At 39.7% G+C, this 27,973-nt stretch overlaps 3 protein-coding genes across 5 annotated transcripts in view; 1 reads left to right on the top strand and 2 right to left on the bottom strand.

The window, feature by feature from the left end:
* Positions 1-14,119, bottom strand: part of pank1a (pantothenate kinase 1a) — a 21,675-nt gene extending 7,556 nt beyond the window's left edge. The window contains exons 1-6 of one of the 2 annotated variants that reach the window (XM_034151794.1): positions 13,487-14,119; positions 3,901-4,047; positions 3,272-3,477; positions 2,253-2,506; positions 1,012-1,188; positions 115-238 (exon numbers count right to left, since the gene is read on the bottom strand). In XM_034151794.1, coding sequence (XP_034007685.1) covers positions 115-238; positions 1,012-1,188; positions 2,253-2,506; positions 3,272-3,477; positions 3,901-4,047; positions 13,487-13,781 — 1,203 coding nt within the window. In that variant the 5' untranslated portion in view covers positions 13,782-14,119. Of the gene's footprint in view, positions 1-114; positions 239-1,011; positions 1,189-2,252; positions 2,507-3,271; positions 3,478-3,900; positions 4,048-12,746; positions 12,957-13,486 lie in introns of those variants that run through there. The other variant, XM_034151795.1, reaches the window with a different exon arrangement.
* Positions 14,120-15,517: 1,398 nt separating this feature from the next.
* zgc:65997 (uncharacterized protein LOC794398 homolog) lies at positions 15,518-18,665 on the bottom strand. The gene is made up of 4 exons (XM_034151934.1): positions 18,300-18,665; positions 17,436-17,613; positions 16,838-16,932; positions 15,518-16,322 (listed from the first exon to the last, which is right to left on the bottom strand). The coding sequence occupies exons 1-4, from the start codon at positions 18,624-18,626 to the stop codon at positions 16,131-16,133; spliced, it is 792 nt and encodes a 263-aa protein (XP_034007825.1). The 5' UTR covers positions 18,627-18,665; the 3' UTR covers positions 15,518-16,130.
* A 570-nt stretch (positions 18,666-19,235) lies between these two features.
* nphp1 (nephronophthisis 1) lies at positions 19,236-27,943 on the top strand. Of its 2 annotated transcripts, XM_034152420.1 has the most exons (20): positions 19,236-19,480; positions 20,156-20,217; positions 20,369-20,429; positions 20,563-20,696; positions 20,976-21,156; positions 21,527-21,628; positions 21,733-21,857; positions 22,006-22,048; positions 22,177-22,264; positions 22,452-22,546; positions 22,637-22,765; positions 22,958-23,032; positions 23,229-23,339; positions 23,505-23,587; positions 23,706-23,782; positions 23,859-23,958; positions 24,073-24,185; positions 24,264-24,337; positions 24,853-24,897; positions 26,837-27,943. In XM_034152420.1, exons 1-20 carry the CDS (start codon positions 19,415-19,417, stop codon positions 27,113-27,115), a joined length of 2,043 nt encoding a protein of 680 aa, XP_034008311.1. In that variant the 5' UTR covers positions 19,236-19,414; the 3' UTR covers positions 27,116-27,943. The 2 variants fall into 2 exon arrangements, with proteins under 2 accessions (XP_034008311.1, XP_034008312.1); XM_034152421.1 differs by lacking the exon at positions 24,853-24,897.
* Positions 27,944-27,973: the final 30 nt, after the last annotated feature.

Below are 27,973 nucleotides of genomic sequence, written 5' to 3' on the forward strand. Positions count from 1 at the left end.
CTTTATCAAAGTTACTCTGTTTCTTTATTTTTCATTTAACTGGGTAGAGATGAATCCCATTCAGAAAATTGTAAGGGTGCACATGTGTTGCAGCATGAGTATGTGTGTGTGTACCTCGTTGACTGCACACATCCGTGCAATGGATCCTATGTTGTTTGTGATGGTGACCAGTGTGGCTTTAGCCAGGTCTTCCTTACTGATGCTGTCTCGCTTCTCTTTGCTCATCATGTGACCAAAACTGCAAAAAAACAGACCATCAGAAACATTGACATGTAAACATTAACACAGACACACTTTCCTCATGAGTGCTACTCAAGTTTGATGAACTTATGACCAAACACACAGAACATGACCCTCTGGTAATGTCACAATAACCTGTGTTATTAAGTGTGTGTTTAATTTCAATATAAAAAACATGAAACGGTGATAATAATGTGAAGACTGATACAATCTGCTTCTCACTTTGCTTCATGGATCAACCTTTGAACACAGAGCTGCAGGTTTAATTTATATAGCCAAACCCAGATTAGCAAGCAAAGGTCCAAGTTTGCACGCAAGTAAGAGTGTGTTTATGTGTGTGTGCCTAGTAGGCTATGATTTCATACCGCATTTGCTGTTAGGTGTATTTGTGTTATTACTTTATCCTTTGTGCAGCCATACATACAGAGCACAACACGGCACTGTGGTTTCACACTAATTTGATTCATGTTTATGTTGTTTGACCAACTTCCTTAATAATTTGAAAAAATAAATGTGCGCATTGAGCCTGTTTCATCCACTTTACATAATTAATGCAATTATTTATATCATATAACTTAATTATTTGTATATTTTGTTCCAAGAAGTTCAGTCTAGGTTTATCCAGATTTTTACTAAGCAATATATAGAGCACTATTATTGAGATATACTTCACGGCTGTACCAAAATCAGTGTTTTCCAAGTCAAGCAATCAGAGGAGGTCTTGCTGAAGTGTTTGCATGTTGACCCTCAGGAGACCCTGGTCCCTCTCACCTGGAGGCGACAGCAGAGCCCTGCAAGCCGAAGCGCTCGTAGTCTCCTCCGTAGATATCTTTCACCAGTTTGTCCACGTTGGTAGAGTCGCCCTTGCTGGCCATTTCCAAGGCCTCCTCGAACGTCTCGCAGCCCGTCAGCAGGCAGCAGAGGCCCAGGAATGTACCGCCACCCAGACTAAAGGTGAGAGAGGAAGTGAACAAGCTTAGTTCAAGTAAGGGAACGAGAGGAAAATATGGGAGAGTTGTTTTGAACCGAATAATCCAACTTTTCCCATTAATAGTATACCATACATTTGGAATAAGTTTAAGAAGAATGAACTGTGTTGCCTTGGCTGATTTAATGGGTGAACTACTTTTTCCACATCAATATGCTCTCAATATGCATATAATGTCATGCATCATTGTAAAATGTATATATCTGGAAAGTGCATACATTTGCTATGAGCTCTGAGAAATAGCATTATTTAATCTTTTGTTAAAAATGTATCAGTAGATTAAATGATAAAGAAAATTATTCTTAGGGACATTTATGATAATGTGATGAAATGAGATCTGGGTTGACAGATCTGTAAGAAAAACTAAAACAAGAAAATGTTTTAGTTTGCCTCATGCGATCAAAAAATATGATCGCATAATCTTAACAATAAATTCTTAGCCTATAAAATCAAGGTGGTTAAATCGGAACTAAAAATAATTGGCCTTAGAATCTTTTCTATTGTAGCTGTGAACATTTGGCTATTTTAAGAAACCACTTGCATTGGCAATTTAACAAGTATCTGGTAGTTCCAGTTCAGTTAGGCACATATTTAAAGACAAAGTGTTCAGTCTTAGGAACAAGGAACATAGTATACTATTTCTGTCGTCAACATGATTTCATCATGTCTGGGCGGGACTTCTTTGTTTTCACCAGCTCACTATCTAATCACAATATCCTCCTTCTATTACATAGAAGGTACATAAGGTAACCATAGATAAAGAACAGCTGGAAGTCAACAACCGACGATTCTGGCTTATCTTTTTAAGCTGTAAAAGGTATGCAGCCACCTTCACCTTTTGCACATTTTCATTCACGCAAAACAACTCGCTGCTTTAGGGCACTAGGTGGACTTCAGTAGAACGAAACAAGTGGATTCTTGTTAGTGTTTTTGGGCTCAAAGGACAACATTTAGTGTCATTGATATCAGTCTAAGCTTCCCGTTAACAATGTCGCTGCTTGTGGGTTTGAGCTGGTTTCCTCACCTGGTCCCAGTCACGCGTTTGTAGTCGTTCTCTGAGTAAACGGCCAGGATGGAGACCCCAGAGCCGATGTTGACCAGCAGCATGGGGAAAGGGTTGTCCAGGGTGCAGGTCTTCTTCACGCAGCTCTGGGTGTCCGAGGGGTTCTCGAAGTAGTATCCCTCTGGGTGTCCGTTGAAGCTAACCCTGTCCACGTACAGCAGACCCCGGATCAGGCAGTCTAGCTCGTCCAGCTTCAGCAGCTCCAGGTCGGCCATCTGCAGCACAGAGAGCGGAGGAAGAGAAACCGTTCAAATAAACACATCAGCGAGGTTTCAGCCATTTAAGATGATTTAAAGTAAAAGATCGTTCCTTGGAAGCATTAACCCAGAATGATTTACAAAGCACTTTAGGTCGGAAGTGTGCATGTTTCTGCTTAGTTTCTCCTGCAGAGCCAAGAGAGTTCATTGATCTGGTACTGCACTGCAGAGAGGGTCAATGAACTCAGGTAGACAGGCACTGAGACGGACAGATGTCAAAATGTGCTCACGTCCAAAAATCATAACGCAAGAATGAGCTACTAACCTCAATAAAATGCAAAGTCATTGAGAAGCACAGACATTTCTGCTCAAACCAGATTAGAACTGGTGGGAATTTTAATTCTGTTGACTGGAAATATGACAAAGCTGTTTACATGGTGTTGTTAGCCTGGACTGAGGCTGCACTAATGGTTGTTTTCATTATTGATTCATTTGCCAATTACTTTTACGCCTAATTGTGTGGTCAATAGAACTACTAGAAAATGCATGTTGTACTTTCTACTGGGCAAGGTGTGTTTTTTTTGTTCAACCAGCAGCCCAAGAAAATACATTTGAGAATCCTCCCATTTGAGAAGCTGGTGAATAATTGATTGCCATATTAGACACATATTCATTTTCTGCATTGTTCCTGTATTTGCAGCAGTAAACATATGCTTGCAATGAGAAATGTTGTTATTTGGACATTTTTGCATAAAACTATTCAAGCACGTTCTCTGGCCTCACCGATCTGAATTCATTCTCGAACTTGTAGGCCCCGCCCCCGGTGGCGCAGAGAGTCGTGTGCAGGCTGGAGAAGTTCTTGTCCCGCCCCATCTGGATGAAGCGGGGCATGGCCTGCGTCGGGAAGCGGATGAAGTGCAGGTTCCCCGTCCGGCCGCACATGGTCAGGTTCCTCAGCTCCAGGTGGACGTCACGGACGCCCGTTTTACCTGAGCGAGGGAGGGAATGATTATCAAACTATAAGATTCTGTAACAATGCACTCATGTCCATTTAGAAAGTGCAAACACGTGACCAACTTTCCAGTTCTTGTGAGGGTGGGAGGGATTCTGTTGTATATGTAACAAAAGAGGGGTAGTAGTGCAATTTCCTGTAATAAGAAAACCAAAAATGTGAAAAAAATTGTATTGTCTGGTAAATCTGCACACAAGAAATTCAAAAAAGAAAAAAGAAAGTGCAAACACACTCTTCTTAATGCAGTGGTTAAAGTTCAACTGAGAACTTTCTATAATCTTTGCTATCTTCATAGTGTCCTTGACCTCCCTTGCCCTTTCTTAGGTACACAACTGAGTCTAGAGATGCAAGAATGTGGGTGTAACAACAGAGGTGTGTGTGTGTGTGTGTGTGGATTTACCATAGGCCACGTTTGAGGTGAGGTAGCGCCGGATGGACTTGAGGTTTTCCACTTCTTCCTGTTCTTCCTCTGCTGTTATGTCGACTGGCTCAAAGTACACCAACTTCACCAGCGTGCCGCCGATGTCCATACCAAACCAGGGGAAGGCTGGAGAGAAGAATGACAACATAATGTTACTCTTTACTTCAAACAAGACATGGTGAAGATCAAAACCAGAGAGCATCTTGACATACAAATGATCAAAGTCACAACCAAAAAAAACGTAAGAAATACAGGATATCCATTTAGAAATAATGAGACGTGTCAGTGTTATTCTGTATTTCTATTATTTTAGCAGTTAAGTGTATGAACTACATTACACTGGAAAACAGGTACTCAATTAATACAACTAATAGAAAAAGAACTGCCATTTGAAATAACCGATTAACCATTTGTCAAGTAAAAAAACAGATATTTGCAACTTCTCAATTGTGACGATTTTCTACTTTTTGTTGTTGCATTGTATAATACTAAATGGTCAAATATATTGGGATATTTGAATAGAAAATTGTAAGACTCTGGGAAATCCTAATGGCAGACATATTTTTGCCAATTTATATAAAAAAGAATTAATAATAATAATAGCAGCCCCAGACTGGAGTCTTTGCTACCAATGAAAACCAGAGATCAACCTGTTACACCAAATATACATTTCTTATTTAAAGGGGTCCAGCCTGCATCATTCTATGCATCAGTTGTGTAAAAGCAGCTGTATAACCCTCCTGCAGAGGAAGTGAGAGAGGATTGAAGCGAGGACACAGTCTGGTCTGGATATTTGGTTTAGGAGAACAGTAAAAAGAATCCTCCAGCACAACCGGCCAGAGGGGAAAAAAAACCCACCATAGCTCAACAAGAGCCACAGTCGCCATGGAAACAGGCTACCCCCCTCCATCATTTCTTCTCCAGCCTCCTATTTTCTCTTTCATTTAGCTCCATCTCCATCAGCCTATCTTTCCTTTTCTTTCTCTATCTGCCATTCGGTCTATTCCCTTTTCACGACTAAACCTCCCTTCCTGCTCTCTCAGTTTTCTATTTCCTCTTCTCATCCTACGCTTCCCGGCTTCGCTCTCTTCTTGTCTCTCTATCAATCTAATTCAATCAGAGTACGATTTACTGGCATGGACGGGAGAGAAGTGATGCTGCAGGACGTTTTTAATGCTCTGCAAAGCAACCGTTACATTTAACTCAGAGGCACATCAGCCTTTCTAAGACTTTTCAATGAATTCAGTGCGCTTTGTTTGAAAGATAATTAACAGCGGAAATGATTTGCAATCTGCATTTTCCAAGCAAAGATATTTCAAACATTTACTAGTACCCGTTTCATATTAGTTAATTGTGTTGATCACCAGATTATATTGCTGCAGCCCTAATTGTCACATATCTAAAAACATTTAAGTTGCCAAACTGTAAGAATTTTCCTTGAAATGTAAGTAACATTTCCATGTTTTTCATAAAGAATATAAAAAAAAATAGTATTTGATGAGGGTTATATCAGACAAATCATATAGATAACATTAGTTTTAAATGTTAAAATACAGACGCAAATCAATAAATACAGAACTCAACAGAAACATCTTAATAAAAATCCTATTTGGTTTAAACTACATTTGAAGAAAATCCTACATCAAATGTTTTCTCTCTTGGCAGAAGGATCTTTTCCATTTCATCCATGCATATGCTGCTATTTGAAAAAGCCACCAGCATTGATTCACTTGTATTTACATTGGCAGTTTAACACATATCTGGCTGTTCTGGTTCAGTGAAGCTAAAGACATTGTGTCTTAGAGAAAAGCTATTTTTGTCCCAACATCAACATGCTCTCATCATGTCAACCTGATGACAGGCTAGCTCACATATAAACAACTCTAGTTATGAAGAATCTGCTCAAATAAGCAAGTGAATTCATCCGATCACCTGAATAAAAAGTGAAAAGACAGCCATCATTGTTTCTGAAGCCCGAGCTATTGTCTTCAAGTTGAAATATCTTGTGTTGACCTACATACAGCCAAACAATATTAACTGTAAAGAAGCTGGAAATAGAAGTGAATTGAATAACCTTTTAATGTGTCTGCTCTAGGTATTGCAAGTTAAACAGTTAAGACAAATCATGCTGAGATTTTTGAAGAATAATAAATTCGTCTTCCCGACTGGTTTAACAGTAGTAACACTTAACTTTTAGATGTAAAGGCGTGTTAAACTGTGGTAACTCTGGTCCTGTCCGTGCCTTCAGCATTTCTCCTGCGCGTCGTTCAGAAGATTCAACTGTTTTGACAGCAGTGAGTTGAAGGTATCTTAACGATTCTGTCCGACATACTGAGGCAAAGTCCACTTTAAGATTAGAGCCACCAAAAGCATGCATTTCATGCTTTATAATGGTATGAGCAATCCATGCATACTAGACTAACTTAAAAAAGAACCATTTGTAATAATAAGCAGTATTTGGCGTCATGTTCTGTATTAGCAGCGAGTTACAAGGCCCACAAATGAACTTGAATAACCTTCCACATGTAATCTAGTGTTTACTGTTCATCATGTCACATTTGATAGGATATTGTTCGTAGTGAATTAGATTAGTGACAGTGACAGTGGACTTATTTTAAGTTATGAGTCATTGATAATACCACTGGGGTGCAGTCAGTTCAAAATGATGCAACACCAACTTTGTTGTTCTTTAAAGGAAGTGTTGGCTGGTAATGAAGATGGCGTAGCTGTCCCTTTGATATTGGTGTCTATGCCGTTATGCATATGATATTCCCTATACATCTGCAACATTACACTTCATATTTTGTATCGGAAGTATGTCATAGTCCGTAGTGCTGTTGTAGTTTTATTTGTTGAGGAGTTCATGGTATTTAGTGCACTAGGTTTGTGAAACCTGTAGTTACTGAAAGTATCCGAGTGTTAGCACCACCATCGCTGCTGATGGTATAAGCGTTAGCTCTCCACCTGCTGCTACTCTACTACAGGTTGGTGTTTGGTTACTTTTCAGCAGGGGTCACCCATCACCTCCTTTTTATTGGTTTGACTTTTTGTTAGAGTCCCCTTTCACCTACTGACCTGCTCTGATGTCTGTAAACACGAGTTAAGAGGCATAGATTTTGTTACGTTCACTCTGGAAAAATATTTGTGTCGCTAACATAGCTGTATAGATTATCTTTAAAAACAACTTGATGGTTTTTAACAAACATTCTTTTGCCAGAAACATGATTCTTTATCGCGGTTGTATGAAATCCTGGGCAGGACTAGTAACCAGGAATATGATCTCTTCTCTGATAGAATATTGAGTAACACTTTTAGAGGCCACCCAAGGTACATGACGGTGTTTTCCTCAAGTGACAATCACATCTTCCTCCACAGCCTCAGCCAAAAGCTCTTTCACAACCAAACCCGTGACATTATCTAAATATAAAAAAATACATTTAAATGTCATCATTGTGACATAACAGTACCACAAATCACGGCTTGTTCTCTGAAAGAAACAAAAACATGTCTTACTGATATTTTGAGTTACTACGAAACAGTATTATGTGTTATTGCTAATGCTATATCCTCAAATTGAACCTTTCTTTACATTTGTGCAAAAAGACAATGGAGGCATAACGAATGGCAAACTATTTATTTTTACTTTAAGTAGGTGCTGCAGCTGTTCTGTTGCATGCAGTGTGCGTACAATTGGGACATATTACGTCTGCATAACATTGCAACGTGAACTTTGAGCCTCTTGCTCATAAATCTGCTGTGCAAAAGGTTGTGGGTCGGAAAAGTCAGCTGGCTTGGTCTCTGCAAATGCAAGCAAGACATCGTGGTATTTTAGGCATTCTGCATTTGACATAATGTGACATACTAATTTCTTTCTGGCATTTTAAATAATATAGTAGTATGGGAAATGGAACACCAATAATGTAGTTAAAGTGGAAATTGCTCAAATTATAAGACTGCGTGACACTCATTCTCGTGACGACAAATTCTTCTTGATTAAAAAGTGCTTGTGTTTCAGAAACTAAACAAGAGTGAACTCTATTCACTGTGCGGCTAGGAGGAAGATGATGTGTGGGAAAGAATACAATTATTTATGCAAATCATCGTTCAAGTCATCGTTAAAATCTTCTCCTGAAGGTAAAATACTTGAAACAGGTTTTACAGTCTTCAATATGCTAGCTAGATAACAATCACTCAAACCAAACGTCTGAGCTGCTATTTGAACAAAGGGTATTTTCACGAAACCGGTTTTGTTATTAGGATTCTTGACATCCATTGACTTCACCTTTCCTGCGACGATCATTAACTTGCGCAGTGGAAAAAAACACTAACCACGAAGATGCTTGGCTTTGCCTGAGGAAACGGGCTAACTGTCACCTGGCTGTGATGTCGAGACACATGAAGCACGGACTTAAAGGGCGCCACAGGAATACAACGTGCCAGCCTACATTCTTTCTCGACTTCATTCACTGCAGCCCTGTGGCTAATTATACACATATCTTCTGTCCAACTGTCCTAGACCATTGCATGTATCTCCTAACTAAAAGCATTGTTGTTAAACTTAAAAACCTTCCTTGAAAGATTAAGTTAAAATGTAAATGTCCATTAGCACACAAAGGCGCACACTTATCCTGGCATTCTATTTAAAAAGCACACACACACAATCTGTGTAAAGCCAAAGGTCAGTGTGGCAAGGAGCAGGGTAGGGGGGGGGGGGGGGGGGGGGGGGGGGGGGTGATTTATATCTAAATAGGGGAAAGGTTTCCGGCCTAACACATCTATACCTTGCACAGCGCAGTCGGACTTGAATAACCTGACGAGAAGGGATCATAAATATGTGTTTTTCCACAGATTATCAACATCCTATTGCTAAACATGTAATCGCAGGTTTAACACAGAGGTCTGGTGCACAGAAAGCACAGGACAAGAGCAACACTTGGACATCAAGTTTGTGTGATAGGACAAGAAAACACACCAGCAACTACTACAACCACTATTTCTTAAAGTGGAGCAATATTACTGCTGTATAAAATGAATACCACATTTCAAACATTTGCCCTCCCATCTACTACTACTAGATTTCTAAAGCTGGCAAAACAAACAGACAATGTGGCGGCTCCTTTCCCTACTCTGTCTAATACAATAAATATCATAATCAATTTAAAAAGGGAAGACAGAGAATGAGTACAGAAATACTTTTTGTTTTTTAGTCTTAAAGAATATACAGTTGTGCGCGGTGTCAGATTGAATGACGAGTTTCGGCCCCCTCCATCCTGACTGAAACTAGTTAGCCCTGTTCACGATCGGGATGCAACAGAAAGCGGTGGAACATTGACTCGACCTGTGGCAGAGCTGTATATTTTTATCGGAGTTATTCTCTTACTACAGAGCCTCTCACTTAAAAAGTTAATAAGTCGCCATCTCATTAAAACAAAAAACATCCAAGGGGTTCAACTTCTTTGTAATTTGAATCTGATTCTTATTAGCTAGAATGATCATTTTCCGTTAGCACTGCCAATCAAATGTACCCTTCCAGGTCCACCCCACAAACATCACTTTGTATCAGCAGCTAAATACTAGTCTCAATAATGTGACTGTGAAATCTATCGCTTGGTTCCCAGAAAAGTATGCCTTTGTGTGTACTTCATAAGACCTTGGTATCTGTAGCTCAATGAATTTTAGTCAAAATCCACACAAAAGGTCTCAAACACGGATATAAAAACATTTCATGCTGTGCATTCATCAGATTTCTTGGAAGGCTGGGGCAAAAACAAATGGTGGCCTTGCAAATAAAACGTATTGGTATCGGTGACACTGCTGCTAATACTGTATGAAAAAACGAATTTCCAAAAATCACAATTACACTGAACAACAAAATTAGACCCCTTCCAATGTGTCGGTTTTTATCAAAGTATTCTTTTTTTAGGAGCAGCTCTTTGACTTGACAATGTATACTAAAAATAATAATATAGCCTACTAATACTGCGGAGCTCTCTGTTTTATTTTAGCCTGACCCCACAGCAGAGGTGATGATGCAACACGACTCCTTCAAAGATCCTCTGTCCACTAACTGCTTTTGGTTCAACAAAGATATTAAGGTAAGATACAAGGGCTTATGGAAATACACACAAAAAACATCAACACCCTATACATTGGCCAATAATCATGACACAAAAATAAAAACCTATTGCTGTTCTGAGATTGCATCTTCATGGTTTATTCTACCTATTGTTAATCGCTTCGGATAAAAGTGTCAGCTAAATAAAACTTAATGTAATATGTCCTGAACCTTAAATAGAAAAGTATGTCATGCTCATTCCTTCAGTACACAATCTCTATCGTTAATCTTAGAAATTACCCGTGTGTTTGCACATTTCCTGTCTTCACTTTTCCTTTCTGTGGCTTTTCCTCTGTACTGAAAAACGAAAAAGGTCCCTAAAATACCCCAAACCTCAGAATGAAAATAGAAGACAAATCGAATCAATGCAAAAGATATAGAGTTTAAAAGTGAATGTGAAGGGCTGGTTAAACTGTTGGTTCCATCAAATGCAATTCTGTTTCAGGAGACAGTCAGTGAAGGTTGCTGGAGTGTAACTTCTGGTGTAAACAAGAGGTACTGCAGCCAGGCAGCGTTACCCCAAAGTAACCCCTATCTTACCCCCCCCCCTAAACACTAGTTAGAAAACGGACCCTAGAACAAAAGTGAAAAATCACATCCCAGAGAGGAACACATTCCTGGGTCGGACCACACTGGGGAAAAGCTCAGAGGGTTATCCGGGTTTATCAGGACGGCTGGACTCTATCCAAGGATAACTCAGCCAGAAAGCACAGGAGCTATGACCGGACATTTCAAAGTTTACTATTGAGAAGTCCCTTTAATGACGTAATCTGGGCTGATGCTGGGGTGGGTTCTCTCTTTCTCAGGCGACTGAGCACCACAACAAACCACGGCAAATAATCAATTTGTGGTCAGCAGTGTGACTTTTCTTTTTTACCATCATTAATCAAACCATTTTATGAGATATGAGAAGAATGTCATTTGTGTGTTTGGTAGAGTTTTATCACAATGTTTTCATACCTTAGTACATCTTACAAACGAGATATCTCGTCTTACTCACAGATACAGAATCAGGAGTACATACTGTGTGTGGTGTGTCTTTTAAATCACCACCACGTTCTTGTACATTTTTGCACTTGGTGATTGGGTTTTATCTTGTTGTGTTTTCAAAGAATAAACTACTGATAGAAAAACTACGTCATCTTTTTCTATTACAGTGGAAGGAAATAGCCAGTGCAGTGGTATTGTTAACGTTGAATGCATATCCATTGCAAACTTTAATGAGTTCCATGGATCCATCAATCAAGGAAAAATGTACAGAAAATGTACTGTTATACGGTGCTTAACCATCTGAAATGAAATACAGCGCAAACTATCAGAGAGAGGAATTGTGTTATTTACTTATGCCCCTTTCTGTTGACAACAATGTAAAGCTGTTGTTTACTATTCAAGTACGACTGGTCAGACTAAGATTAAGTGCTGTCGATAAACATACACTTAACTAAATTAGAAAGGATTCAATCTAAAGAGGAGGATCATAAGAAATGCAATATATAGTCATACAACCTTTTAGTTGGAGCAACATAATAAATGAATAATGCTTCTGAGTATGTGTAGGTGACATGCAGTTATTGATGTATGCAGCAAATACCACAACATTATCACAATATCGATGTTACTGTATATAGAATTTTGCAAAAACATGATCGTTTAGGATGACACTATAACATCTTAGTTAACTATTGGCAAGCTCAGATTCGGATGAATACTGCATTATGCAGGCTTCTCACAGGAGACCATGGCAGTTACGTAAATTTCCTTGAAAGCAGAAACTGAAAAGGATGTCTCCTCTCTGCCCTCTCTTTCTCAGTTTCTCCCTAGAACAATTACGGATAGATTTCTTTAGGAATGCTGATGGGATTACTTAGCAACAAGGCCACTAGACTTGCAGCTGGTTTCTCTGCAGACATTTCAGCAACATGAGTTTTACCATGACAGCTACACTCAGCCACAACAAACCCTAGGGCTTTGACTGAGCAGCCATGAAAAAGAGGCCATGAGGACTTTACACTGACATTCCCAGCCATAAACACTAATCAGCTGCCTGCAAAATAACTTAAGACATTAAAGACAATAAAATAAGTAGAGACATTTTAATTATTTCTCCGTTTTAATACCTAGACTTTCGATCAGTTGTGGAAAATCAATAACACTATATATTTAGTAATTAATGTAGCCTACTAGCATACACTTTTAAAAGGTATTTGCACTTCACTTAAGTATTTTATGCTTCTGTTTACTTTTACAACACTACAATTAAAAAGGAAAATAGTGTACTTTAATCCTCTACATTTACTGTTGACTTTGGTTCCTTGTTACTTTGCAAACTGAGATCAATACAACAAATTTAAAAAAATGAATGATGAGCAATAATATGATTAAATAAGCAAAACCCTTACCAGATACAAATATGAAATCAATGTTCACATAAATGCATCAGTAATGATCATTCAGTAAAATCATATTCAGTAAATTATTCAGAAGTATACCATTCTGTTAATGATTAATTGTACTACATGTAGTTTAAGTATATTTTGATGCTAATCGTTTTGTAGTTTTTACATAACAAGTAACATGACAAGGCAGGAATTTCACTTTTAACAGAAGATTTGTGCACTGTGGTATTTCTACTTTAACTTGAGTAAAACATGTGAATACTTTCTCCACCACTGTTCTCAATACAATTGAATAAAAACCAACTCACACTTACCAGGTTTTTTTTCACTTATAAGCTTCATAGTGAGGCAAAATATCAGCTCACAGGTGTATACAAAAAACAAATCAAAAAGGAAATAAAGCAAAGTGTCGCTTAAAAGCTTAGGAGTCAGTCGGTCTTGGGTATTTAAAGAGGCTTCACACCCTTAAGAAATGACACTTCACTACATTCTGCGCAGAAACTGCCAAGTTTTCCCGGATGATCTTTACTCACATCATCCTGAATACTCAGTAAATAAGGGGGTGGGGTCCTTCTGCCTCCTGAAGACAAGAGGCAAGTGCTGATTGGCTGAAGCAAGCCAGTCCCACTTATCAGGAGCTTTTTCACCAGCGGGCGACCAACCAATCACAGCGTAAGAAATGCAAACTGAAGGTTCATAATAACAAAAGGGGGTCTCCCTGACGACAGCAGGCTTGTAGATTGGACAAATCAACCTCCTAACCATATAACATGATGGAAAAAAGGGAGTCATGAGAGGACAATATGGTCATCTCAAAACATAAAGAACAATGAAATAAAAAGGGCAGTACAAGAAGAATCAAAGGTTGTTGCTCTCTTGTTGTAAAAGGGGATAGTTGTGCAAATCCCTGCTGATTTAAGTGTTACACAGTCCATGGTTGCAGCATATACACAACAAAATAGAACACACCACCGCTTCCTTCCACCACCAGAAAAAATGTCAGAACATGCAAAAATAATAATTGTCGAATGTCCCCAAACTGTTTGACACTTACGGGGTCTGCTCCGTCTCACCGACTCTGTCCTTTTCCGTAGCCTGCATCTCTTCGCCGGGGACCCGTTGCACTCCGCATCTTCCCCGCGGTGCAGGTGGTGCATGCTGGCCTCAAAGCTGCTGCTGCTGCTGCTGCTGGGGCTGGAGCTGCTGTTGGGTCCAGAGCTGGAGCTGGAGCTGGAGCTGAATGTGGAGCCACTGCAGCAGCTACCGTTAGCGTGAAATGCCTGTCCGTTGGTGACATGAAAGGGCCCCGACGCTCCTTTCTTGTCCATCATTGACTTGGCTTTATCCATGGCAGCAGCTAGCCTAGCCTAGCATCTGCAGTGAGGAAAACAAATATACAAGCCCCGCCGCTAGCGTTGACAATCCCGGCTACCGTAGCTTAGCTTAGCCTGTGTTAGCCCCCGCTGTCTTCAAGTTAGTGACACGGCAGCTAACGAATCCTTCCACTAATGCAACGTATTTCACACAGTGATATAACGCTAAAATGTGACGTTCATTACTGCTCTGAATGAAGTATAAAATTATAAGGCGAACGGACGCTAAAATACAGTGTTTCCTCTGAGGTCACTCTCGGTCATTTCCCCACATTCAGATCCGCTGGTAGGCGCAGCAGCAGCCGGTATAGTGTGTGAGTGAGTGACGTCACAGCAGCTCCTCCAGCCAGCAGAGAACCAGTTTACCTCCTCCGACCGGTTTTCTCTTGTCTCTGCAAAACAATTACACCGTAATTGTATCCTTAAACACAAAGATATGCAAGAGAGGACTCGCCTATAAATGTATACAACATTGTCTACACAACATTACAGCAGTGAAGTTCGGTTGCATCCCTGAGCACTGGATTTATTAAACAAAGTAAAACATAGCCTACACAGTACAGGTTCGTGCAGCTGTGGTCTCTTTATGTATTAAAGTCGGTGCTTGCTGTCACTCCCAGCAGCTTTATACCTTTATACACGTGTGAGGTGCTCACAAAGCTGCCTGTCAAAATGAGCTCACCAAAATGAACTTTTGTAACCTCGTCTATGTCTTTATTTGTCTTTCTGCTCTGCAGGATCGTCATCCTGCAAATAATTGTTAACTGTTGTAGCTTTCTGATTTCCGTAGGCTATAATATGGCATCTTGACCACAATTAAATTAAAAATAAAATATAATTTGATTTAATGACATAGCAAATAAAAATACTTTTTTAAAGTCCCACTGAGAATAAGATTTTATTAAAAGGACACACTTGATATAATTATTTAAGAGATACCTGATATCAACAGAGCATTGGATGAAGCACAGTGAAGATACAAAGATCAAACAACAATTTCAGTTTGATAAAGAAACTAGGACCATTGATGAGACCTAATCTCAATCTCAATCACTAATTAACTATCATTGTATGCACTACTGTTTCCACTTCAGCAAACATTATCAATTACTGGAAAATATTCTGTAATGAAGACTGAATTCCTATAATGTCAGAATCTGACACTTAAAAGGCATGCATGCACATTGTGAATAGCAATGGACTCTTGCAATGCTGCCATCTTCTGGTTACAAGTCTGTGTTGTACCAAGATACTTTTCTGATTACTGAGTAATTTAAATAAATGTTATTCTTTTTTATAAGTTTAATAAGTAGGCTACTTTTATAATATTTTTTGCACCATATGCCTATCATAATACTCAAATAAATTAATCTGGTAGGCTAATGTTGGTATGAATCCGGTCAACCTTTTATTGTCACTAAAATCTCTCCTCTTCTTCTGCACATAAGGATGCAATGTTTGTATGCTCCAGAAAGCACGTATCTACAGGAAACATGTTATATTACCCGTTTTCATAACTGAAAAAGAAGTAATTCTTCTTTATTTAAAAAAGGACTAATTCCAGTGATACGGGCTTTCTTTTTTCCTAAGTTATCCAAAGACATATAGTTAATGAAAAAATACATTGCTTTTTCTTCTGTGTTGTGACTGGATGTGACTCACTTAATAAAAGGCCTGCAAGGGTAAATGCAATCCCACATTTCATATCAAAGGACAAAAAAGCTATTTTAGAATTAGAGGAAAATCAATTGGAAATAATTTAAAACCCACTAAAAGAATCACACACATTTATCGCATAGCTGTTCCCTCTGTGTCCCACACAGTTGCTGCTTGGGCAATGATTGTGGGTAATTGCTTATGTCTTTTACTCAAACCAAACACTGAAGATTTGATCATGTGACACATAATTCAGCTGTCTAATGTGATGAGAAAAATCCGATTTTATTCAAAAATATTGCATGCAACACAACAAAGAATATGTGGAACTCCTTCTAGGTGTTACAGTTGAGAAATAATTCAACCTTTTTCAGAATATGCTTTTGCGGTGGTTAGCTTAGCATAAATCAAAGACCGGAAATAGGGAGAAACTCGCTGTGCTACATTACATAATTAATACATATTGTGTCAAATCCACATCATGAACAGGATAATATTAAAGATGATTTAAGCACTTTGTCTGGTTCTGAGGAAGTTGAAAGCGGTTGTCTTTCATTCCACTAGGAATGTCCTTATAAGTTCAGCTTGTTGCACAGTCTTGAAAGCACAGAGATTTAGCACCAAGAAGAGAGGTAAAACAATGAATCTCTCTTTGTCCATCTACTGTTTCTACCAAGGAAGTTCAGTCCCGTCCCAGTTGTACGCCTTTCCTGTCTTCTCAATACTCAGTGTCTCTATGATGTTCATCAGAGCGCTTACAGATTGTTCGGTGCTAAACAACTTCTCTTTTGGTACATTCCTGTGATATGGCCGGGAGAGGTCTGTGTTGACTGTTCCTGGATGTAAGCACACACACACCACCTGGAAAAAAACAGACACAATTTATCTCATGTTAGATTATTGAAGCTTCCAAACATCCTCACATATACATTTCATTATAGTGATTACAGAACAAGACCCAGTAAACAATACATCTAAATTCAGATCTGGTTTCAAGTGCTATGCAACTTTAAAATATTTATTATCTGATATTTGTACATGATTCTTGAAACTGTTTATATTCCTTGTTGTTGTGTAGTTCTGTTTCTTTTTTGCTGTTGTGTTCTTGTGAAAATGTATTGTACTTTCGCCTTTCTTGGAATACAAGCTCTTAATATCAGGGCTACTTCTTGATAAAATAAAGATGAAGAAAAATGTACTCTATGAAATATATAGGCTAAGGATTTATATGCATGTATAAGGGCATCATGCATCCCTTTTTCCAACATTTCCCAATGTTCTCGCAGCTAGTCTTGAAAGAGAGGTACTAATATTTGGTTTGAATAAAATCAGAAATACAAAAATATAAAATGTTCAGTCAACAGTCAAACCTGTACCTTTGGTCGACTGCGTCCCAGCTCTATAGACAGATTCCTGGTCGCCATGTTAAGAGCTGCTTTGGACATTCTGTAGCTGTACCAACCACCAAGACCTGAGAGGAGGAAAGGGGGTGGAGGATGGAGAAGGGAAAACATATTTGAGTAGCACAAATTAATCATACTTTACGACATTAAAGGTAGGGTAGGTAAGTTTGAGAAACCGGCTCGAGATCGCTAGAATTTGAAAATACACAACCGGAGAAAATCTGCCACTTCCTTATAGAGCCTCTCCTCCAACACACACAAACATGACCAATGAGGGCACGAGATAAGTTTGTGCACAGATGGAAGGCTGACAGGCAGGTAGGCCATCCAGTTATTTTAGCCGGGCCGGCTAAAATGATTGGTCGTGCTTTTTACAGTACTACGGCTTCCACAGATGACATTTTTTTATGGATTTTTTTGTCAAAGCACTTAAGATATTCATTGCTATCGGGATGTTAAGAGCATTCCATGGAATATAACAAAAAGTGTATCTCGAGCCGGTTCCTCAAACTTACCTACCCTACCTTTAACATGAACACAACAGAGTATCCAGCAGTAGCACAATACCCACCGTTGTCGCCAATCGATCCCACTTTGGCGGTAATGTTGACGATGATGCCGCTGTGCTGCTTGGCTTTCTCATCAGGCTGTTGACCGAAACTACCTCCACCCTTCTGAAGGAGGGGGGCAAAATACTTGGCCATGACCAGGGGACCCACTGTGTTGGTCGTCAGGGTGGAAATGATGCCCTGAAAGGGGAAAAAAGTCAATCAAAACAGATCAATGGTGCATGAATGGATGTGAATGGGTGACTGTGGTTCACTGGATATACACAGCCGGGGCACAGGTTATGGGATGGTAAGAATACATTTAGTGTAAGAACCAGAATAGAAAAATAACTTTTTAATACAGAGGGATCAAACCCACTCAGTACACACCTCTATCTAACACATCTATTGGAACAAAATGTTGGCGAAAGTATGATGACTTTCAAACCTTCTCAAGCATCAACACCTGTAATCTAATCCTAATCTATATTTTCAGCATTAATTGCCACTGCCTCCTTCTGTCCTCTTCTGTGGTGTATTTTAAAGTCAATTAACAATAAAAAGCAGGTAAAATTAACAGAAAAGTTTAAATGGCCTGCTGTTTACATTGCATTTAAGCCGATTTGAAAGTCAGATACTAAACTATTCACACAAGATAATTGTGTTTCCCAAAATTGTCATATATCTACTAATAGGTAGGCTCCCTTAAATTACGAGATTAGTTAACGAGGTTTGGAACGGGTTATGAGTAGTAGATCATCTAAAATAATAAATGTTATTAAAAGCACTTTTAGTATGCCATCCCATGAGCCAGAACCTCACTTTTATTTCACTTTTTATGATGGGAGAGGGAGAGCAGCCCATACTCCCATATGTTCATGGTTTACCTGGGCAGTGACCTCTCTCAGACTGGTCTCTCCTTTTCCAGAGGGATGAAGCATGGCCGCAGAGTTGACGATCAGATCCAGCCGACCGAAGCTCTCCTTAACCCGGTCAGCAGCTCCACGGATGTCCTCCTCCCGGCTCACGTCCAGCCTGAGGACCGTCACTTGGCCCGGGTGTTGGTCTGCCAGTGCCCGCAGCTCGGTCGCTCCGTCCGGGTTCCTGCATGTCGCTATAACGGCTGCAGGGCTTTTGTTTTTTAAGATATGTTTGCAAAATTCAAGCCCCAGTCCTCTGCTTGCCCCTTGGATGAGAGCCACACGTGAAGCCATGACAGGTAAGTGACAAACACTGGAGGCGATGGAGAGCAGTTGTAGCCTATTGCTGCCTTCACGTACACCCAAAACGTCGTGATTTTATATTTTCAGGAATAAAAGCAAGGAAATATACTAACAAATGTCTTGTGGAAACACACGTTAACAACTTGTATAATAGTTATTTAGAGCAGCACTGATAATGTGCTATGAAATCATAATTTCCACTTTAAGAAACTCTAAGAAATTCAAATAGGAAGCTAACGAGGGGACGCTGAATGCAGTATGTTTCACAACAGTCAAAGTACGCCCTCTGTAGGTCATAAGGAAGACACTTACACAACTCTGCAATGCATGTGTCTGACTGTGCATAACATTGCACTGTGCACTGACCAGATGTGGAACTACATCCCCTTTTATTCAATATACAGTACATACATACATTGAATATAATAGTGTTTGTCATTTAATTAAACACCAATTTAAGCAACTCAATCCTCCAGTCCAGTAGGTTGCAGTAACGCCCTGACAAAAATGACACATCCGGAAGGAAGTACGTCAGATTCTTTCAAGATTTATTTAAAATTATAACATCATTATTCATATATTAAAACACATACATGAAACCTGTTTTGTAATATAATTATACAAACAAAAAATAAAGAATATACAAAAAACGATAAATCCATTCCAGCCCAAGCCTGAAGAGAAAACATGTTGCCTAGCGACCAGTGGAAGAGTAGCGTCTGCTAGCTAGCTAGGTAATGTGCTAACACATGGAATATGCTCCATAAAACTCCGTACAAATGCCACCGAAAAGAAAAGGACCTTTGCAGCTCGTCCAGAGAGAAGTGGACGAAATCAAAAAACAGGTTGGTTACTGAAGGGCGATTGTTTGTGTGTTTTTCGAGTTGAAGTTTGAAGTGCACAACAGTTTGGAGTTGGATGCCAGATTTACAGTTTATTAACATACTGAAGAGAGAGGCTGTTTTAGTAGTAACATTATCACTAAACCAACCGATTTGCAAATAGAGTTATCCTGTAAGGCTTGGGTTCTACATTCTACTTACCGATGTGCTTTGTGCCATCATACCTTTCCAGTACTGAAGATGAACCTCGTTTGGTCGTAGAGTTAGCAATGTAAACAAAGGTAAAGGTTTACATTTGTCTTATAGTACATGCTTTTTGGTTCATGAAGTGAATGCCGAATTCTCTACAATGCACTAAAAAAAGTGCCCAGATATATGCACAATAACATGCTCAGCCAAGGAGTAGGGAAACATGAATACGCCAGATTTTAAAGGAAGTTAGGTTAGGAGCATAGGATCTTGGTTGAGCTTGGACTTTTTCACACATTCAAATTAAAGGCTCATAGGCTGTTCTGTTGTTTTGTTGCCAACAAAAACATCCAGAATATAGAACAGTTCTGAGCTATGTGGTTAACAGAAGTGTGCTGATGCAGATGCTTTTTAAAGCTGGACCTCACATTGTTGTCAACACGGCCTGTATTCACTTTCAATTACTCTTCTTTTTCATTTATAATCTAGGTTGACAGTCTTGTGAAGGACGTGGAGAGTGGGAATGGATACACTGAAGAAGCATTTCGGAGGTAAACACCTCAGTGCTTCCTAGTTTGATTCTTTCTAACCCCAGTGATCCACATCCAGACTATTAAGACAACTATTTAAAGCACATGGATTTACTCTGCTTCTGCTCCTACTTTTGATTCTAATAATAGTCTAATTGTCCAATTCAAACAGATGTCAAGAACTGCAAATGTCAGCAGAGAAGACACAAAGAACACTGATTAAACTGACCAAGGTTGGTGCTGTACTACTGTTAGTAGATTGTGAATTAGTCTGAGCTGTCACCAGCAGCTCTATAGCTTGCTCTTTTCAGTAAATGAGTCTACAAAAACGATTTCTAGCTTGTAATTTGTTGCCTGATTTTCTAGGCGGATGAGCTGGCTCCAGTGGGGAACTATGATCAGAGGAAACAGGAAGAGGAGAGGCGGCTGCAGGACATCTTGGAGCGTGTAACCACACTGTCTCTGGAGCTCTCACCTGCAGGACCCAGTACTGCTGCAGGGTCAGTCACTGCAAAGAAAAAAAGAAATACCATAGTATTCATCATTGCTTGATTTCTCTTTGTCATACAATTATACATAGTGTATCTGTATCATATAATTTGCTGCAGTGGCTAAATGTTTTATTTATCAAAGAGTTTTAGAGAAACATCTATTTCAAAGTATTGATACAAATAAGTCACATTTAACTTTATAATTAATAAATTTTTGTGTTGTAAAAGGAAAGGAAAAACATTGGATTTAAATCACGTTTTTTATGTTACTTACGCTTTGATCCACAGGGATGCCTCAAAGGAAGATAGCGATGATGATGATAAGGACGAAGATGATGATGAAGACAGTAGCGATGAGGATACTGATGACGATGATGAAGTTGAGAATCAAGCTGTGAAAACTCCCTCTCAAATGTACACAGCCCTCAGTGATTTCAAAGGAGAACAGGAGGGTGATCTGTCTGTGCAGGTGAAGTACTTACTGATTCATCCAGAATACTGAACTTAATGAAATCAACAGGTTTAGGAGCAGAGGACTTTACTTGGATCCCTGCTTCTTCACTGAAAAGACAGACAAAGATAATCAGACAAATAAAAGTGTAATGACCTGTCCTTAAATACAGTGCTTACAAAGTAAACTGTGAGAAGTTTGCTTTAGTTTTTCCTATTTTTTTCTAGCATCTTAAAAATTGCATTTTATTACACCCTGTTACCAGAAGAGGGGGCTCATGCCCCAAAATCATAAGTGAAACAAGTATAACTGACAATCATGTCAAATAAACACTTGATGAATGAGTATTTGACATGATATGACTTGTGTGTTTATCTGCTGTTTTCAGAGGGGGGAGATATTGAAGATCATCAGGAAGACAGCAGATGGATGGTGGCTGGCTCAGGACACTAAAGGCAACACAGGGCTGGTTCCAAAAACCTACCTGAAGGTACACAACCTGCGACACACCTGCATCACATTAAACATCCTTGCACTGTTAATTTAAAATATTAAACTTTAGGTCTCTAGCAGTTAAAACCCCATATCTTTCAGATTGGCTCTGGTGTTGATGACGATGATGATGAAAAGGACGAAGATGATGATGATGAAAATGATGACGAGGAATCTGAGGAGGAGGAAGATGGTGAAGAGCTGGCTGATGACCAAGAGAAACAGAGGTAACCATCCTTTTTGTAGATATACGGATGCAGGGCTGTGTTTTAAAGAAGCCTGTTTATGGTTTTAGCTACTATGGTGGAATTAGAGACCTCTCTGCAATACTTACACTCATTCATTATTGATTCAAATTCCTCTCTTTTTCAACAGTTCTCATTCCAACTGGAGTACTGTCAAAAAGGCTTTGAGTGGGGTAAATACCACAAACTCCTGCTACTTGTAGTGATCATACTGTTCATTTTCCTATCGACAAAAATAAATCCACAATACATGAACTGCTTATGCATTATATTTATAGTTTTCACTGTGTGTATGTGACAGCTCGATGCAACAGATGTGCTCTCAGCATTGGGGGCTATACCTGCCGGATTCGGAACATCACATCTCACCAAACTGCTGGAGGAGGAAGGTCAGTATACACTCTCTAACGAGCACACAAAACACACATTCACACTAAGCAAGGTATGCCTATATATTGTTTTGTCTACCTCAACCACTATGTACTAATGGTGCCAGTCAGTATTAGTACCAGTACTCTTAACTAAATACTGTACATTACACCACGCAAAGCTCTAACTCTTTGTGTCTTTTCTCAGGTCAAACATACAGAGGAAGTCACTACGTCCAGCCGGAGCTCAGCCAATCACAGCTCTCCTTTAGTGACCTCTTCCTGGATCCAGACACTGGCAGGGTGAGACAGTCCTCCTGTGACATACTCCAGAGCATTCACAAAAACACACATATTTCTGGTTCCTGATCAGTGTCCCGTTGTGTCTCGTAGGTTCGTCCTCGGCAGGTCCAGACTTGCCTTTGTTTCAGTCTGTGGAGCTGCAGGATGATTCCAACTCCTGGGGTTGGAGTTCAAGTCCTCAGCAGACACATCCGCCTCTGTGCCTTTGATAAAACTCAAGTGGGTTAATTATGTTGTATAGTCAGCTTTTTGCCATGCTTTACTTCCTTACGCTATTAAAGTCTCTGCAGTAAGGAAATAGTTTAATCATGAAAATACATTAAGATTAAATACAGTAGATTTTCTTGTTCCTCTCTTTCTCTCTCTTATTTGAACCCAGACTTTTTTAAATGAGCGGTGCTTGTGTTTCAGGTGTTGAGTAACATACACACTGTGAGGGCAACGTACAACTCCAAGAGCCCCAAGACCTGGAGCTTCTCTCCAAGGGTATGTTTACTGTTTAACCAACAATATACATTTCACACTGTTGTTTCTGTTGTTGTGAACTATACTCAAACTCTTATAGTTGTTAATGCCGAAATGTAATGCTAAAACTGTATGGGCACCTGAAAAGCTCAAAATTAAACAATTGCTTTAAATCAAATCACATTCTGAATGCTGAATTTAAATCTGTTTGCTGTAGATGACAGGTATCCTACCCTCCCTCCTCGATGGGGACTGTTTTCTACGCTGCAACTCGGCACATCCTAACCTCGGAATCCTCTTTGAACTGGGAGTCACCTTTATACGCAATGTGAGGACAAACACGCACCAACAGATACACATGTGATAGGGATGAGAAAAAGCTGATCAGACCCATGAAATCACAAAGGAAATGGAAAACTACTATTCAGATGTTTGATCAACACCATAAAGCCGAGAGTGATCATATCTCTTATTTTCTGTGTGTGTGTTTTAGTCCACAGGTGACAGAGGGAACCTGAGCTGCGGCTGGGCTTATTTAAAACTGACCGACGACAGTGGAAATCCACTCCCCAACAGGTACACTCAGTGCCCACAGTATTATTTTAATGAAAAATGCCATAGACACTTACACTGCGTGAGTGATGTGTACTTAATACTTTAAAATCTCATCCAACCTAATCTGATCTGTGTGTAGGACCTATGAGCTGACTCTGAATAGTGGCTCTCCATTTGAGGCGGAGGTCCCGATGGAGATTGCAGCCACCAGAGGATGTAAGCGGAGCAATCAGATCTGTGACAAAGTTCAACAACAAAAACAATTATAATTGGTCCTCTCCTCTCCTCTCAGCTCCAGCTAGTGTTTTCCAGCAGATGCTTCAGGCACGGCGGCTGCCCAAACTCATCATAAAGTTGAAATCAGCCAACAGCAGAACCAGAACACAGCTCAGGTGGGAGGGTCAGAAAAAAAGACACTTACCACAGAGCTGGATTTTTGGAGACACGACCCTCAGCCAAGATTGCATATATACTGTATATTTAATTAGTGTGTTGTTTCTCTTCAGTATCCTTCCAGACACTCTGCTGCACTCTCTGAGCTGCGTGCACCTGCTGGCTCTGCACAGGCAGCTGCTGGCAGACACTCTCCTGATGGACAGGTCTACCATGCAGAACGCAGGTAACACACACCTTCAGAACCCTGTTATCCAAACTGCAGATATTCATAGTTCTTAGAAAAACTGTCTCTTTGTTTCAGATCTGATATGCAGTCCTATACTCTCTACCTTCCCCGTGCTGTTCGACCAACCAGACCTGCTGGATGCTCTCAGGGTTCGTAGTTTATAAGTTTATATTTGTTTTTATCGTTCCGGTCATCTGTATATTTTTCTTACTCTTAAATGCTGGTTTATTTCTATTTCTGTTTTGAGATGTTATATATGTATAGAATTGTTTACGTCTACTCTTTTAATTTGTTTTTATGTGCAATGCCTTGTTTTGTTTTATATTGCTGCAACAACAAAAATTCCCAAATTGGGAATAATAAAGTACCTCTTATCTTATCTTATTTTACCCCAAATAACCACATTATAATTCTGTTATTTGTTACTTTTTGTGAGCATTTTCTGCCCAAAAATATTTTTAGAAATAAAACATCATTCTGTATTTCCTCCTGAAATTCAGCCTTGGCAAAGTCAGAGAGTGAGAGTAAGAGTGTGATTTATGCGACATTTCTTTTTACAGCCAGACAATACTGAATACATCAATGCTTTTAAAATGATTGGATTTACAGAACAACATCACTCAAGACTTGTGCACAATTTAAAATCGTTTTTTGTTTGTTTTAGAGTGCTTGGCTGGAGGCTGAGACCAGCATGAGCAGAGCGCAGAAGGTCAGTGTGTATGAGTGTGTATGAGTGTGTATGTGTGTAATACCAGGGCATACCAATAGAGGGTGCTGACAGTATGAGTAACTAGGTGGCTTTTCTCCCCCAAGGTTAAAAAGTGTTTGTGCGTCCAGCAGTGTTGTAGTCAAGTCACCAATTCACGAGTCCAAGTCACTCTCGAGTCACCACTCTTCGAGTCCGAGTCCAAGTCCGAGTCACCAAGGGAGAGTCGTAGTCGAGTCCAAGTCCGAGTCACCCAAGGAGTGTCCGAGTCGAGTCCGAGTCCGAGTCATCATTACCTGTGTTCGAGTCCGAGTCCAAGTCCGAGTCACCCAAGGAGTGTCCGAGTCGAGTCCGAGTCCGAGTCATCATTACCTGTGTTCAAGTCCGAGTCCAAGTCCGAGTCACCTAAGAAGAGTCCAAGTCAAGTCTGAGTCACAAGTCTTCATGTATTAATCTTCGTGGATATATGTGTTGAAATGTAGCTGCTCCTCTACATTGCTTTTATCCTGTCATGTTATACTAATCTGTCTATTGAACTGCTGTGAAGCGAGTTTGGCTACAATTCTTGTAATAGGTGCTATACAAATATAAAGCTTATTACTAATATTAATATTATTATTATTATTATTATATATAAATAAACTATGTTTAAAATGAGTTACCTTTTAGAGAAGTGATTATATTTGTATGCCAATATTTTCCTATGGTAAAGTTTTCGTTTTGCACTTTTATTTTGATAGTAATAAGATCGGGACTCTTATTTTGAAGGAACTTTTACCGGTTAAATCGGTTTACTGATAAAGATTTAGCCCCAGAAAGCACATGGCTACTTAGCATGCAAAATGACGTCATTCTGCATGTTAAGTAGCCGTGTGCTTTCGTGTTATCGGCTGAATCTTTATTTATTGATTAGATCACGTTACTCTGATGATAGTGTTCAAGACAGCCTATATGTCTGAACTCGATGTTTCGAGTAATGTGTTACGGAGCCTTCTCTTCAATATTGTTTCCACATAGAGCATTTTGCGCTGCTCTTTTCCAATGTCGAAGCAGAATGTGTGAAAGCATACAGCACGATGCGGGGTGTGTCTCTAGACATCTTTAGACTGGAATAGCGGGGCCCAGTACGTGAACTCGCCTCGCAGCCGGTGCACACGCCAGGATAGAGGACATCAGACTCCATAGAAAACTTTCTCGAGTCCGAGTCCGAGTCCAAGTCGGAGCGTCAATGTACAAGTCGAGTCCGAGTCATCGTGGGGGTAAAAATGCACGAGTCCGAGTCCGAGTCCAAGTCAGCGTACGCGATAATTCACGAGTCCGAGTCCGAGTCCAAGTCATCGTGTGCGAGAATTCACGAGTCCAAGTCCGAGTCGCGTCAATCAGTGCGCGAGTCCGAGTCGAGTCACGAGTCCCGAAAATCGGCACTCGAGTCCGACTCGAGTCCGAGTCCAGGACTCGAGTACTCCATCTCTGGCGTCCAGTGCATATAATCACTATGTCACTATACATCATGTTATACAGTGGCGGTTCTAGACCAATGTTACTGGGGGGGGCCAGGCTGGGGCCAGTTATTTCATGAGAGGGCACAATAAAAGCGGGTTAAAAAGACAAAGACAGTATAAAGTAATTGTGTAAAATAAACATAAAATACAGTAATTGGTATTTGTTTTTGTAAAGGTATTTGTTTTAGTACATTTAAGTTACAATTTAATTAAAAAAACATAAACAGTATTTGCTTTTATAAGGTAATGAACATTTTAATCTCCACTGTACATACGGGTCTCTGATTTGATTTAGTTCCAATAAATCGTAATATTGTAACCTTTTTTTGGAGGGGGGGTCCGTGGTCACTGTTGCGGGGGCACCTGTTGGCCCCTGTTGCCTGATGGCCGCTCCTGATGTTATATAATCTGTTAAAACGTCCCTTTCTTTGTGTTTGCAGAGAGACTTGCCCTATTTAAAACAGGAGTTTGTCAAAGTCTACATGTCCTCCGTGTATTTCCTGCTCCACTCGCCCTCCCTGCCCCCCCACCGCCTGGCGGACCCCCCCTCAGAGGAGCAGCGGGCCAGAGTCCTCTTCTCCACCCTGGACGCTCTCAAACAGAGCCAGCACACCAGCGGCACATCTGGAGGTCTAGAGGTGTTCGTCGACCCCGAGCATCAGCACCACGCCTTTGATATCACAGAGTTGACCTTTGACCTCCTCAATATGGCACGGTGACATCAAGTATCTTAGAGGATTTATTATTAAATTATTAAAGTGTATTCTAGACATCAGTTTCTTCATTAATAGGAGGAAACCCCTTTAATGTGCCATACATACATTTGTTGTACTAGATATTCTATATGTCTGCTACTGTCAATAAATCCCACAATCTCAATACTTTCCAACTTCCAAACAGGAATAAATTGTGCGTTCAGTTGGGACAATTTCAGCTGTGCATTAATACACATTTGGTGCTCCAGTTTGACAGTCTATTTGGGATCTAAATATACTACTTTGTTCATTCACCCAGTGCATTTATGTGTCTCAATGATGTGTTTTTAATGCAGCTCTATGGCACAGAGTCATATATTGTATCACATTGGGATACACAAACAATACTTGTTAAGATGAATTCACTGTTAGTTTTGGTCTCTTGTCTGGATTTATAAATTAAGTCTCAGTTTTGAGGAATGCTTGCACAGAGCGAACGTATAACATACAGTCCATATTAATTTATACTTAGTGTGGGATTTCATGAGACTTTATTGCCGATAATGAGCTTGTATATTGCCTGGAAGCTTGTGAAATAAAAGCGAATGTGGACAATGTGTACATGATCACCAAAGATCCCTCTTTTATAATAGAGTTCACTCCGCTCCTCTTAAAGTAAACACTACAACGTGTTACAGAAAAAAGGGAAAGTTAATGATGAGATTAAAACACATTTCTTTAATAACAGAACTAATGACATTTATTTGCATGGCTTTGATAAAGCTATTTATTGCCAGATTTTGATTCTATTTTGCAATAAACATTTTTAATAAAAAACAGTTTTCAACTTGATATGGACTTGTTTGCATACATCCATTATTT

This window comes from Trematomus bernacchii, unplaced genomic scaffold (assembly GCF_902827165.1).
Source record: "Trematomus bernacchii unplaced genomic scaffold, fTreBer1.1, whole genome shotgun sequence".
NCBI lineage: Eukaryota > Metazoa > Chordata > Actinopteri > Perciformes > Nototheniidae > Trematomus > Trematomus bernacchii.